The sequence below is a fragment of the Limulus polyphemus genome, unplaced genomic scaffold (genome assembly GCF_000517525.1).
Source record: "Limulus polyphemus unplaced genomic scaffold, Limulus_polyphemus-2.1.2 Scaffold421, whole genome shotgun sequence".
NCBI lineage: Eukaryota > Metazoa > Arthropoda > Merostomata > Xiphosura > Limulidae > Limulus > Limulus polyphemus.
In genome coordinates, this window is record NW_013666031.1 from 531400 (window position 1) to 546749 (window position 15350).

The 15350-nt window shown below is 28.9% G+C and overlaps 1 protein-coding gene across 1 annotated transcript in view; it reads right to left on the reverse strand.

Moving 5' to 3' along the window:
- Positions 1–15350, reverse strand: part of LOC106458148 (ankyrin repeat domain-containing protein 17-like) — a 145292-nt gene that overhangs the window by 89340 nt on the left and 40602 nt on the right. Inside the window, 5 exon segments of the mRNA XM_022384299.1 lie at positions 3118–3267; positions 4067–4282; positions 5967–6076; positions 11270–11461; positions 12330–12519. Coding sequence (XP_022240007.1) covers positions 3118–3267; positions 4067–4282; positions 5967–6076; positions 11270–11461; positions 12330–12519 — 858 coding nt within the window.

A 15350-nucleotide genomic window follows, 5' to 3' on the forward strand; every position in this document is an offset into this window, starting at 1 on the left:
ACAGATTAATGATGAATAACTTTCAACCTACCTGCATAGATAAGAACTAAAATTAACCCAGTAAATGGTTTTGCTAATTTAATATACCACTCTGACTAGGTCATGAAACAAAAAACTTAAAATGATTAGAATACACTGAATCATCAGTTGGATACTCTCACTGTTACTTATTCACTTGTAATGCCAATACGTAAAGGGATTCAGCCAGCTATAAATAGATTTAGGTTAGTCCTACATCCATGCACTAAGCTAGCAATGTAAAACAACCCTCATAATTAAACAGATAAGTGTTCATTATTTAATAGTATAGAAATACTGTTAAATAAACAATATTAAAAAAGAATGGAATATAACTTTACTTACAAGACACATAAAAACTAGTTGTTTGCTTCATGCACTATCAGTGATTTCCTGTCCCTAGAAGAGTGTGACACAGGTGTATGCAAAACTTTATATAATCCTCCCTAACAACATCTAGTGATCAATAAAAGCCCATAAATGGCTCTAACAGTGTAGCTTTAGATTGGCTAAACACCAAAAATAAATGGCTTTGACATGTTACTTTTTAGTCATATAGAGCTGTCCAGTGGGATGGTACAGATGGTACAGCAAAAAACATTAATGTTCATGTAAACGAAAAAAATTAACTGAAAATCAAGATCATATAAAAAGCAGTAAAAAATATTAACTGTTTGTTTACTATTAAGCAAAAAGCTACACAATGAGTATCCTGTGCTCTACCCACCATGGGCATCAAACCCAGATTTTTAGCATTAGCCCTCAGACTTACCACTGAACTGCAAGGGGGCCAAAAAAATTTATAATGTGAATGAAAACAATCAATTAAATGCAATAATGGCATTATGTAAAAAAAATATGCAAACACAAAAAACAATATTTTACAATAATCTTTAGGTCAGCTTCCTACTTACTGATTGTTGCCACCATGTTCAACATGATGAAATTATTTCCATAATTTTAATGGACTAGCATTACATAATTAATATACATAAATAAATGTTAATCTAAAGATATATGTTTATAAATCATTGGTATTTCAGTAATGGTAGACTGATATGACAAATTATGTTAAAGCTTGAAATAGATACCACAAGATGGTTTCATTAATTGAAAAAAACTGGGCACTGTGCAAACCTGAAATTGTAATAAACCATATTTTATCAGGTACCGTAAGGAAGAATAAATATACAACTTCTGTGTAGCTATATATAGTCGCTCTGACATATCTCAAGTAGCTACAACATTAAATAAGATATCGAGTAAATGATAATTTTCCTATATTTGACATGAAAGGTCAAATTTAAAAACTTTTTCAGGTTAGGTTGCAGTGCCAATTTTCAAATCACCATGTTATAGGTCTAACCCTCACACTTACAAGACAGGTACAAGTCTCTAGTGAATACAATTGGGCATTAAACAAATATTAAGTTTATTACTAATTATAAAACATTAATGAGTGATTATGATCTAAAAGCTACAGAAATAAAAAGTGAAGGTGTTTCAGAATCATATTTGACTACAGATATTATCACAGTCCAATTATACATCTAGTAAATGTACTTTCAGAATCATCAACTTAAGATGTTTTTAGCATACTTATTCATTATGCATTATGACTTCAATTCACTATAAGAACTCATTTTTTAGACTTGTAATATTAATAACCTACCATAAAGAATTTCAAAATGTAGATGGTATAGTAAAAAAAACCTTTATGTGATTATTAAAACATAATTTCCAATTACGATTTGTTTTAATTTTATTTTATAAAGATTTTTAAACAAGAAGTTTTTAAAATGTTGCTTCATATCTGTTTTATTTGCACACAAGTTAATGCATAGCAGACCTTCCCTTCAACTCAAAGAATCAGCCAAGCTAGAACTTGTTACCAGATCATTCAATTTAAGTCTCTTGCTTCCTCTGTCAAGGTCTGAAGATTGATTTGAGTATCAGAATCACTGTAGAACTTCACCAGAGTTTTCACTGATTGCATTGGGTTATAAGAATCCAATGTCAAAATGTAAATAGTTTATCAGATGAAAAAGGCCTAACATGTTTCAAGCTTTGTCAGCTTAGACATTATACATGTTGATATTTTCAAACTTTAGACATATTTTTCTATTTAGTAAGCATTTTAGAATATTTCGGAAGACAAGTTTCATTACTGTTTTCACTTTATAAATCTCAAAATTACCACACCCCATAAATTTCCAACATCAAAATTAAAAAATACATTGCACAGACACACAGAAAGATTTGAACTATATTCTTAACACATAAAGGCAAAGCAGTTTGATTTGCATTCAACCATATCTTGAACAAATAACACCTCCAACTAAGTAGTTCATTGGTTACAAAAAACAAATGTTAAAAAATAAATAAAATTATAACCTTTTTTGGTGCCAAGTTGCATCACAAATTACTTTTACCAGTGTATTTCCACTTTTGTACTTTTATTCCTCTCATTTCTAAGTAAAATTTAATTAGCCTTCTTGTCTACAGAACACATTTGGTTACCTAGTTCCCTTTTTTACTTTACATAAACAAATTTGTAAAACTAAATAATTTTATGTTTTTTCACTCCATTTGAAAATTAGGGGGAAAAACATACTTAACAAAGATTAAATTTCATGTAGCTATGAACTAACTGTAACAAGAAAACTAAGAAAATGGTTTTATAATTTTTTTTTCCTCAAATATACTTATGCACATCCTATAACCTCATACATGCTTTAAAGCTCATTTATTTCAAGAATCAGATTTCTAGAATTAAATATTGTAAGAATGATGGCAGTACACTTATTGTAGGTTCTATAAAAAAAAGGAGGATAGCAGCAGTTTTCTACCCTACACATCTAGCTGGCTTTATGTTTAACTTATGAATAACGAAATTTGTTTGTCTTGTACTTTTTAACAAGTAAATTAATTGTGCATTTCTCTTGCAAAATGAAAAAGTCATTAATATTAGTGTTAAAACTGATTTATGCAATGCATGATAAAATGAGGCCTCATTCATCATGAAAAATAAAGTCACATAAAAGAGAAATCCCAAATCTTATTAAAAAAAAACATCAGCTATCTTTAGAAAAAATATACCTCAGTAAGATCTGAGCCAGATGCTGTTAACTGATTTACGTCAGAAGGTGGAAGCGATGAAGAAAGAAGATTGCCCGGATAATCTAACAACAGCTGAACAACTGTTGTATGGCCTCCTTTAGCAGCCTCAATTAACATAGTAGAGTTGTCCTGTTGAAATTTCAAAATATATATTAATTTACTAAACAGATTTTGTTTAAAGTTAATAGAGTGAATAATTAAGGGATATAAAAGTACATAAATTAAAATGTATGAGCAAAAGCTACAATAACACAATTATCCCATTTAACAAATTAATTGAACTTCAACAGTTGAATAAAGTGTGGTCCTATTAAACAGAATCAAACTTTGAGTCTTAGATGGCCATTGTATTGTCTAATGTGAGTTGGTATATTTTTTTATATTTAACTTGAAAGATAGAGAAAACTGAATATGTAAACAGCCTCAAAAGATAAAAAGCACCAAATAACTAAAAGTGAGTTGATAAATAAGTATTACACTGTAATATGTCAAGCATAAAATTAACTATATCTATGCTATAATTATCATCCTGCTAAAACATGTATTTTACTTTTTTAATAGTTTTTAAGGTTTCTTCCGGTAAATCAGTGAACTCTGTGTTATAAGTAGAGTAACTGATGATTTTCCTTTAACAAAACATTATGAAGTATTAACTTGAAAAAGGCATCTACAGAAATATATATATATATATATATAAATTACTTTATGACAGATCACAATTTGGAAATTGACACCAATTAAAGAGGAACCTGCTTTTAAAAAATTTTAGAACCCTTTTTTTTTCTTTCATGGACAATTAGTGTAATGACTTTTTTTGATGGTTTGAAGATGTGCTAAAAATAAATAAATATCAAGTCATATGGTCATTCTGTTTTGGTCCTTATGAATAATCTTGCAGTAGGATCTAACACAACAAAAAATAACTCACCTTCAACTTATGAGTTGGATCAGCACCATGACTCAGTAAAAGTTCAACAACCTCCAGGTTTCCACCTGCACATGCTAAAGAAAGAGGGGTATGGTCATTATTTGTTGTCTGCTTGTTGACACATGCCTTTTTGCTAATGAGAAATCGGACGGTACACAATCGTCCTGCACGAGCTGCTTTCATCAAAGGTGTTCTTCCTCCCTCAGATTCATGCTCCTAAAAAGAAAAACATATCCACTATAAATATATAACAAGGCTTAATCCAATTAATTTTTTAGAAGTTCTTACTCTCTCAGATTCATGATCTCAAAATATAATAGTAAATAACAGTATATTATTTATAAAATTCTAATTAGTCAGTTTCATTTACACTCAACATAAAGAATTATATTATGTATTTCAAATTTTTTTAAATTATGGAGAACTTCATAGTAATTTTCAAATTCTCATTATTTTATCCAATAACACGTTATCTGAAAGGTTTATTGGAGCGGACTTGACTAATGTTGGTTAACAGCTGGTAAAAGGAAAGGTGGTGTCAAACTCTATTAGTGGCATTAAAAGAAATAAAATGCATTTTTTAATGAGGTTGTTAATATAAGGTATAAAAGTCTGAGATAGAAATTAAAATACAAAAAATTTGAGACAGACTTTTCTTGAGTTATGGTTCAAAATGTGTAAAATATCAATTGAAGCATAAAGAACAGTGAAAAAAGAACTAAGTGATTCATTATGTAACAAGTGTTTATGTAGTGCATGGATCAAAAGATAATATTAAAATAAATTATGTAACTGTAATAAATTAAAATATAATTTCACATCGCATGTGTTACTTTTGAAACTAGAATTTTTGTTTGATTCAGTCATATGGCCCTATTCTATTTAATTACTACACTCATCTTTGTCTCTCTTGAATGCTCTGTTTGCATGTTTAAATAAATCAAAAGTATCATAGGTTACTGAAATACATAAAGAATTCTACTATGTATTTCAAATTTGATTTATATTACAAAGAACTTCATAGTATTATTATGATATTGTTTTAATTTCATAATACTTTAGACAGAATTAAAAACAAACATTCAAATCATGCTTCAGTGAACTGATGCCTAAGTCATTCTACATTCATTATGCTGTTTAATACATTCAAAGAGGAGCAATATCAGAATTTGAAACCCCCCCTACAGTTACTTACCTTTTTAAAGACAACTTGTTATTGTGCATATATTTTCCAAATGATAAGCTTAATATTATCAGCAAGATCTCCTGCCAACAGACAGAACACTATAACTGTATTAACTGAAATAGTCATGAATTAAGCACTTTCATAACTAATATGATGAAAAATGTATATGTATTTGATTTGCAAATTGGCTGATTTTTTGCTTTACTATTATGACTTCTACTGGTGGTTGGGGTTTAGAAGGATTTTTTCTACACTTGCACAAGTCAAGGACAGTAATAATCCATATTTACTACCTGTATTCATACAAAAACATTAAAAGTTTGGTGTACCAGTGTGCAAATGTGGCATATGTTACAGACTATTAAATAACATTTTTAGGAGAGAAAAGTGGTAACTCACGCCATTTTGTGCAAGTACATGTGTCATTCCTTGAAATGGGCTTGTCCTTCCTCAGGGGAGACAGATACACAGCCAAAATGATACAAGTTTTTAGCTGTTGACATTTACAATTTATACCCAAGGAAAAGGATTAATACATGCTTACAGGCTTTTGATATTCTGTTAACAAGAATGTCATAGTAATGTTCTGTGAATTATGATTTTATTTGTTCACTTGTTGTGTTTCTTTTCTTTGTTGACCAAGGTCAATTTATTCTCTGCAGATACTTTAAAGAATAGGTTCTGAAAAATTTCTAATATTAAAAATTAAGTTACCAGTTCTGCTCCAGCTTGGAGAAGTAAGTCTGCTACATCTGTATGTCCATTTTCACATGCATAGGTCAAAGCAGTATCTCCAGTTGTAGTTTGAGCATTCACATTGGCACCTATTTAGAAATATACAAAATCTGTTTTTCAATATCCTGCCATGTCAAACTATTATTGGACACAAGTTTCAGCACAATTACTATCATAATTCTTTCAAGAATCTTTTCTTCAATTAACTTTTTATCTACAACTCATTCTTAACAAATTAGCTGTAAAATGCTGACATCCTTTAGAAATTACATTAAAATCTGTTGAGCATCAACAACATAAAATAAATAGTTCTATTAAACATATTAGAACTCATATAATAAATATTACAAATAGAACTTAAAGAAATTTCAGCACATCATTATCATATATTTCTTTGCAAAATACCATTCAAAAAAGTACATCTTTTTTTCTTTTCTTTATAGTTAATAAATTCCATCTAATCACTTAAAACTTCACTTGTACTTTTCTTATCAACTTCTCAAGTTCCATATATAATAATTAAAGTATTATTTACATTCTGGATTTTAATGAATACTACCTACAAATTCTCTGTTTATTTAAAATAATTATCTTTATTGAATAACATTTTGAAGCTGTTTTTTAAATTGTCAAGGATAAGTTAAACTAAGTGATAAATACATAAATTTAGAAAAAATAATAATGGCAATCACTTTAACCAAAACAAATAAGTCTCATTTCTATCTCTGATTGACTTTTTCTTAATTTCCATACAAAAATACAACAAATTACAATGTTATACTTAAGTAAATTTATTAAGATTATTCTGAATCTAAGTTACAATCTATATTTAGTTTCTACTTACAATTTTTTAACCTATCCAGACACTAAACTTTCCATGATATTGTTGAAATATACTGTTTTAATACAGTAATAAACAGTCACATTTAATAATTGCTAGTGCCTCCAATATACTGATAGTATCACCTGCATACTATGTTTCCACATATTCAAATTTTTCTAATTTTCCAATATTTTAGCATTTTACTTCTTTCCTTGATGATACTCATTTGATATAACACATTAAAAATAATCAAACCTGAAGAACTTGTGAACCAACACACTCTTCATAATAGAAAAAAATATATAAATCACTTTGCATTATTCTGACTAATACATTACTGTTCTAAATATTGGCCTATTGTCTTACTGATGTTCCAAAATAAAAAATATTAAATAAAAATTCCCAAGTATAAGAAACTTTTTCGAAACCTACCATTAATAAAAATACAGAAAATTTGTAATGCTCAGAAAATTCAGTATATATCATAAATCTACAAATGTATTAGCGTTAAAAATCAAAAATGGTCTTACCATCTGGCTAATTTGACTTTATTTAAGTTAGCCACAATAGTTAAGATACATATATAATTTTACCATAGTGATTTTACTTATGCTAATCATAATGTGAGTTCAGTGGCTATATCTATTCCATTAATGCATTTGCTGGTAATGAAATTGTTAAAGGAGGTATACCATCAAATATGGTTAAAATTTCAATACTTACCGACCTTGTTATCAACATTGTACCATGTTTCAAACACAAGCATCTAAGGTTTTTGTAACAGCAAAAAGACAAGATGTCTTCTTTATTGTTCAATATGTTACAGCTTACCCATTAATAGTTATAGCATAACATAAGCAATGCTAGCTACTGTTATAGCAGTAACTGGTTATGACTAAGACTCAGAAATAGTCCAAAAATAGAACCGTACATACATATCAGTAATGGTATAATCATAGCCTCTACCTATATTTATTGATCATTTATGATAGCAGTTGAATTGTATATATCGTTGTCTGAAAATGTAGAAATTTTGCAACTTTTTTTTTCATCTTCTTGCACTTTGACAAAACAGTGCTGCCCACTGTTGACATTCAGTGAGTAGGTATTTCTGTACCCTGTTTCAGATCAGCAATATGAAGCACAAGTTATTCAAACAGGTCACCTCATCATATGTCTGTGGCTCTGTAAACAGGAAAGAAACTTGCCAAAGTTATTAGCCATTGCAGATGGAAATACCAATAAGCTCTTCAAATATATGGAACTATGTAACTAGAATGCCAGGCAACAGTTATGATATTTAATATCCTGCAGAAAGGTGCTTCAAGTAAGTCAAACAGCAAAATATAAAGGCTAACACTTGCAGGCAAATGTAACATGTCTCCACCACACAATTTCAACATGACCAAAAAACTGTCTATATCACTGCTTAGGAACTGCAAGAAAGTATCTTTGTACCAAATTCCATGTAAATTGGTTGACATACACATGAATAGTTCATGAAAACCCCAAATTGTGCTTTCCCCACAGAAAAATTGAGCAAAAGAAAAAAGTCCAAAATTGTCTATATCTATGTTTGGACACTATAAAAAAAGTATCTTTGTACCAAATCCCATGTAAATTGGCCGAAATATAGCAGTGTAGTTGTCAAAAAAACCCCTAAAATTATGCTTTTTGTGGCATCTTAACCACCCAATAATTACTAAAAATGGACAAGTCCACGATTTTTGTTTGTTAATGTGTAGAAGAATATTTTTATACAAAATCCCATGTAAATTGATCAAAATACAGCTGAGTAAATGACTAAAAACTCCAAAAGTATGCTTTTGTGTGAGATCTGAGCCCCCTATAAAAACTCAAAATGGAAAAATCCAACTTTTTTTGTATGGGTGCAAGAAAAGTTATATTTGTGCCAATTTGCATCTTGACTGCTGCAAATATGATCATAAATGAGCCCAAAATATACATTTTGGGGTTGTTTTACCTTTGACCACATAAAATCCTCAAAACGGCCTAAATCAAAATCTGAGCATATTGGACCAAGGTATAATCCTACCAAGTTTCAATCTGACAAGAAATGAAGGAATGACGGTAAAGTGAAAAGTGTTTGGGAGAAGAAACGATAGAAAAACAGTATGTCACTCTGTGGAGACAATTAATTATAATGCACCTGTGCTACTTACTTCTATACAATAAGGTACTAATACAAATTATAATTCTGCAGTCAGTAAGACAAAGGAAATTTGTAACACTAATCGCAGTTGGTAAAGTGGTTAGCACGTACCTCTCATCAATAAATATTGTCATCAATAAATAGAAGTTGTCTAAAAATGGTTGTAAACATATCAAAATATAAAAATTTAAGAAAAATAAAGACCTGCAAGTATCTACATTTTGGTCTAAAAAACCCTCATATTCTATTCCATCTCACCAGTTTTGAGCCTAAATCAAGATTTAAGATTTTATTTAGTCTAACTTTCATCTAACACAAATTCTAGCAAGCCTAGTGTGCACATAACTGATAGCTCAAGAAGTTCAGACATAAAATTGATGTCAAAGAATTCTATTCTTTCTGTCTTTCAGAGATACTACTTGAATACTAACTTGGATGCTGTTTTTATGCCACCAATCTTGCAAGTCCTCTTTTCTAAACTTTTAATTAGTATGGAAAAACTATTCAAATAATTTAACCATATCATGATTTTGTATTTTTTTATGTTATGTAAAGGCTACTTAACTGATTCCCTGTTAGCTTATTTTCTTGATGTAACTACTTTGAGAGTTTCTTTTTGATTTACTAAAAGCTCCTTCTACTAATTATAAACTTAAAATCCTATAGTTGATTTTACCTCAGCATGAATCTAGAAATTAGTGGGGGATCTATTTGTAGCAACTATACGTAATTTCCAAGAATACAGATATATTAAGATAAATAAATACTACCTATTTATATATAAGTTTAATGATACATGAATTTGTTTTTCAGAATTTATATCAACAAAGTGGGCTAGTACATGATGTCATTAACCTTCTCTATATGAGAAGGTCAAAATGTGCATGTCACGACTTTTTAGTTACATTCAAAATTTAATTACTTTATTATCATTGTATGTGAATAAATTTGGTATCAAAACATATTCAATAAAACAAATTTTAAAATAAATTTTTATATAAATTTTAACATCTTAATTTTATAAGGAAATATTTAGAAAATCCTCAATCTCCCCTTGTATGAGAATTGTGACAATTGTTCTCTACATCTTCCCTTATCTCTAATTTATTTACCACCCCTCTGAGAAGTACAGAATTTAATATAAATTACTCACTATAATATAGATATCACTCAGGTAAAAAATAATTTTCATAGCCTTCAATCTTGTTTATTTACAGAGCCATAAACTAAAAAATCAGACCCACTTGCCAAGCCCACATCATATCCTCTCTTTCACAAATTGCCTAGAATTCTCTCTGACATTTTATACTATATTATTCATAACAAATAAATAACCAGTTTTAATATATCAAATGATGTATCATTGTATATTGTTTTTTGTACAGAATATTGTCTCTTTTACTTCCAGTTTGAAAAATTCTCTCGCAGTATTCACTTGACAAACTTAGCTAAGTTTTTAAAGGTTCTTATCACATTGTTTTGAGTCATATAAATTACGATAGCTATAGGACATTGTTTGCTTTGTGTATGTTATTACTCTGTGTTCTTAGGTGCATCATTTAAAGTACCATAATCCTTGTGTATTCTTTATCTATTATTATAAAAATAATTAATATGTAAAAATTAGAAACTTATCAAATTAGATTAGGTAAAATAAAAAAAATAATTATAATTCATCATGAGTATGCTCATGAGCAGCTAGTGCATTATGTAATTCAATATGGTAACTTGAGCTACACTTTAACCAAGTGATTTACAAATACCCCTTAATGTAATATACAAAGTCTAGATCTGTAATAAACATTTATGTAAGTGTAATGATATGTAAGAATTTTTGCAATATTTCTATCAATTCAGTCTTAAAATTTTAATGGTTTAATAATGTGTCACACTAGATGTGAAATTTGATGAACTTACTAGAAAATTTTCCCTTCCTTTCACAAAAACATCCAAATTAGAATTATATGCTTGTTATCATTTATAAAAATAGTTACAGATATATTTTTGAAAATATTATTTTTAGTCAAACACAGTATTTCATTTTTGCATACATATATTCAATAAAATAATATAATTTTTTTTAAATGAAACATTTTAGTAAAAACATGAAATCTGGAATAGAATAACAATTTGTAAATCACTACAAAAATATAATTAATATCTAAAAAATTTAATGTGTTAAAATATAACATGCATATTATGTATTGAAAATGTGTATACCTCTTTGTCATTATTTATTATTTTATATTCAACTGCTTTCAAAGAAATGATGCATAAAAGACACACCTGAATTAATGAGATATCTAACAAGTTCTAAATGTCCTTCCTGTGCAGCTTCCATCAAGGGAGTACTTGCTCCCAATTCATTGTCAGCACCAGCTTTGACAAGGAATTCTGCAACTTCCAGAAAACCTCCACAACATGCTAGAGTAAGAGCAGTTTCCTGGGTTTCTTCTGTCTGAGCATTAATGTCTGCACCTTCAGAAATCAACAAAATGATAAAAAATTATGAATCAATATCACATTCAGATAAACTTTAAAATTCAAAAATTCCCACTACTTGTTTCATTTATTTTTCAAAAATTATCAGACACTTCCAGCAGAATTATAAATGCTAACTGCCAGGACACATAGCCCATATATTATTGCTTGTTTGGTATATCATACATGCATAAAGAATGTACCATATATGCTAATAAGGCTATTTATTTTTAAGACTAGCAAGTGTTTTGACTACACAAACATATAGATATGTAATTGTAAAATTAATATTCAGCTTTGCACAAATTATTGTGTCAATCAAAAATTTTCCTATAAACCTAGCATTAGTAATATTTCACCAACATATTTAGACTTATTCATGTGCATTTCTCTGAAAAGGACTATGACTGCAGACATACTTTCATTTATAACATTAGAAATCTCAACAGCTTCACTGACAATACATGATAACTTCAAATTTTGATGAAAAATGACAAGTAGAGAGGAAGAAATCATACCACTATAGCACACAACAGGTCAGGCCAAGCCATTACCTAAAAACACTGGTCTAGTTTTTTACTCCTATTTGGCCTAAAAACACTGGTCTAGTTTCTTACTCCTATTTTGGCTTTAAAGTAACCATTTGTTGATTACCTTCTCTGACTATCTGTTGATAAATAATGCATAAACTTGAATGTTTTGTTTTACTTCTAATATTTGTTTATGAGTAGAGCAATCACTTCTTGATGATATTCTCTGGATGCAATACCAGTTTCTTACTTCAATTGTCACCATGGTTCCTTAGCAGAGAAACAACACACCTGTGGAGTAACAAAGCACAAATACCAATACCTTTGTCTCTTACCTTGGCTTAGGAGTAGAGCAACCATTTCTTCATGACCTTCTCTGGAAGCTTCCATTAATGGTGTATACCCTTCATCATTGACTTCCTCAATGTTTGCACCTCTTTCTAAAAGCAAAGTAGCCAATTCTACATGTCCACCACAAGCTGCTAAAGTTAACGGTGATTCAAAGCTGTCAGCAGGCATATTCACCTTATAAAATATAAACACTTGGTTTAATATTATATCAGCTCTAAAACAGAAATTTCTCAAAAAAACAGAAACATTAAGTATGAAGTAATACTACATGTTTGTATTAAGCTATGCTTATGATTGTCTATGAGGTAGTTTGTACTTTTGGCATTTTTTTAATCTTAGTTTACAATTGCTACAATCCTTATTTAACTTTCTTTCCATAAATGGCTTTTTATATAAAAGTTTTAATTAGCATGCTCAGTGTTACACATTGTCACCTTAGCCAAAAAGTAATTCATTGCTTGGTTACCTAACATATCAGATTTTTTGCAAAACAATGTGTGAATTTTTTCAATCTTTATTCACATAAGCACTTCATGTATACAATTACTTAAAGAATAAGTAATACATCATTTTAGTCAGATTCAAAATTGCTTCTCAAATAGGTGAATATCTACTCAATTACACCTTAATTCAAATGTACAATTATATATTCTATTAATTAAAAACATTAAGTCATACATTTTTTATAATCTAAGAGTACTCTGAGACAAACAAACCCTGCAAGTTTTTGATCTACATGCTTTCAGAGTCTGTTGTTTACATTTATGACTCTCAAGATTCTGAGAAACTGTAAAAAAAAAAAAAAGATCTAGTTGGTGAAGTATAGATCAATTATAGTTTACTGATATGAATCATAAACACTTTTTGCAAATAACTATCCAATTATAATTAAATGTCAGCTTGAAATAAACCACTGCTACAGTGTGTTAAGAAATAAATCAATACAAAAAACAGGGAAGAGGTCCAAAAATTACAGTTATTTTCACTATGGAAGTAAACAAAGAATTTACTTTTATGACCAACCTTATCAGCAGAGATGAATGTTACTGAATGAATGACAGAAATGTATTAGCATTATATGCAAGTATTTTTATTGTAAGTCCAGATAACATTTTAAATTTAATACAATTTTAAAATATTTCAAAATACAACTCATAAATCTAACTTATCAAAATACTATTTTTATACCTTAGTTGAAATCTGTTTCTAAGCCTTTCTATTTTTCAACCTGGTTTTTATGAAACTTTATACTTCTCTCTTTATGGTCAACAAACATCCTATCATAACAGTGTTTTAAATTCTTTAATAGCAAAGTTATTAATGTGATATTTTAACTAAAATGAACATTAACAACATGATAAAATACTTATTCAAAAATATATCATTTTCACTACCTTGTAGGGATGGTAAACTGTTTAGTGACAAAACATGCCAAATTTATAAATGTAAGAAATTTAAAAAAAGTTATATCTAGCAAAGCTCTGTATTAAAATAAATAAAATACTCTATAAAGACAGAAAAGTAATAAGGAAATAAGCAACTGAAAATATCTCATAATAACAGTAATTACTTAAAGAAAATCTAAGTATGATAAAAACAAAACTTGAAAAGGAATTCAACACTGGGATCTAGTGACAAATTACTGAATTTTCTATTTCTGTCCAGACTTTCAATTATTTTTTTCTTATCTTCTAATAACCTATTATTTTAACAGTAAAACAGGTTTATTACAATTGCCCAAATGCAAAACTAGAGTAGTTTTTAAGCAATCAAGAAATTCAAACTATATCTATACTGTACAATCTCAGTATCTAAAGTGGTCATTTCTCATTTCCTATGTCTTTCAATGAGATACTACTTGTACACTAACTTTGATACTGTTTTTATGTCACTGAACTTACCACTTACCCTTTATAAACTTGCAGTAAGTATGAAAAAAGTATTAATTTAACCATATCATGGTTTTGTATTTTCTAATGTTATGTAAAGGTTACTTAATTATATTGATTCCCTCTTGTTTCTTTTATTGAAGTAGATACTCTAACAGTTCCTTTTTTTATTTACAAAATGCTCCTTCTACTCATTTTGAACTAAAGATCTTACAATGGACTTTACTCAGCATGAATTTGGCAATTAACAGGGGATCTATTCTACACAACTATACATAACTTCACAGATTAAAGAGCTGAATTTTATAAATATAACATATTTCAATAAATACTGCCCATTTATATTAGTTTAATGATATATATAAAACATTTCTCACAGGTATCTTTTAACAGAATAGGCTATTATACGATGTCTTAGGCCAGTGATGCTATTAGTGCTATTAAACATGTGTTTTTAAACTAGCTTTCTGATCAACAGTTAAAGATTTGTTGCATAACAGTACAGTAATCAGCTATGTCACATAACTGTTTTTATTACTGGAACAAATTAATTTCTTTACAAGGCAAATCTGAAATTTTTAAATATCATTATGCAATTTCCACATTTGTTCAGTAAATTTTACTTTTTTCCACTGACATCTCAAACAGTGGCTAAATATTTATGTGCATACATTCTACTAACACCTCTTTTCACCAAATACCCCTGTTGAAACCAGCAATCTCAATTTATATTTTACAAGTAACCTACAGCTTACCAACACCTTTGTGGCCCCAACTGTCATATTTACCATCTATAAGAACAAGTTTATTGGCAAACTAGATTCAGTACTAAGGTTAATATAGAATATTGTAACTAACTTGAAAATATATGTTTTGTTGATAACTTTCAACTAAACATTTCACTAAGTAATAATATAGCAAGATCAAAAGCACAGTTTTTGCAAACTAAACCGCTAAACAACTTAGTGTGAGCAAACAAAATTGTAAACTCAGGCCTGCTAATTTGATATGTAACATATCTGCTCAACACTATATAATAGGCCTTCTATTTACTCTGCTTGATACTATAGCAACTGGGCAAACAAATATACAATGACTTCCTAGCAAAGGTGCTGG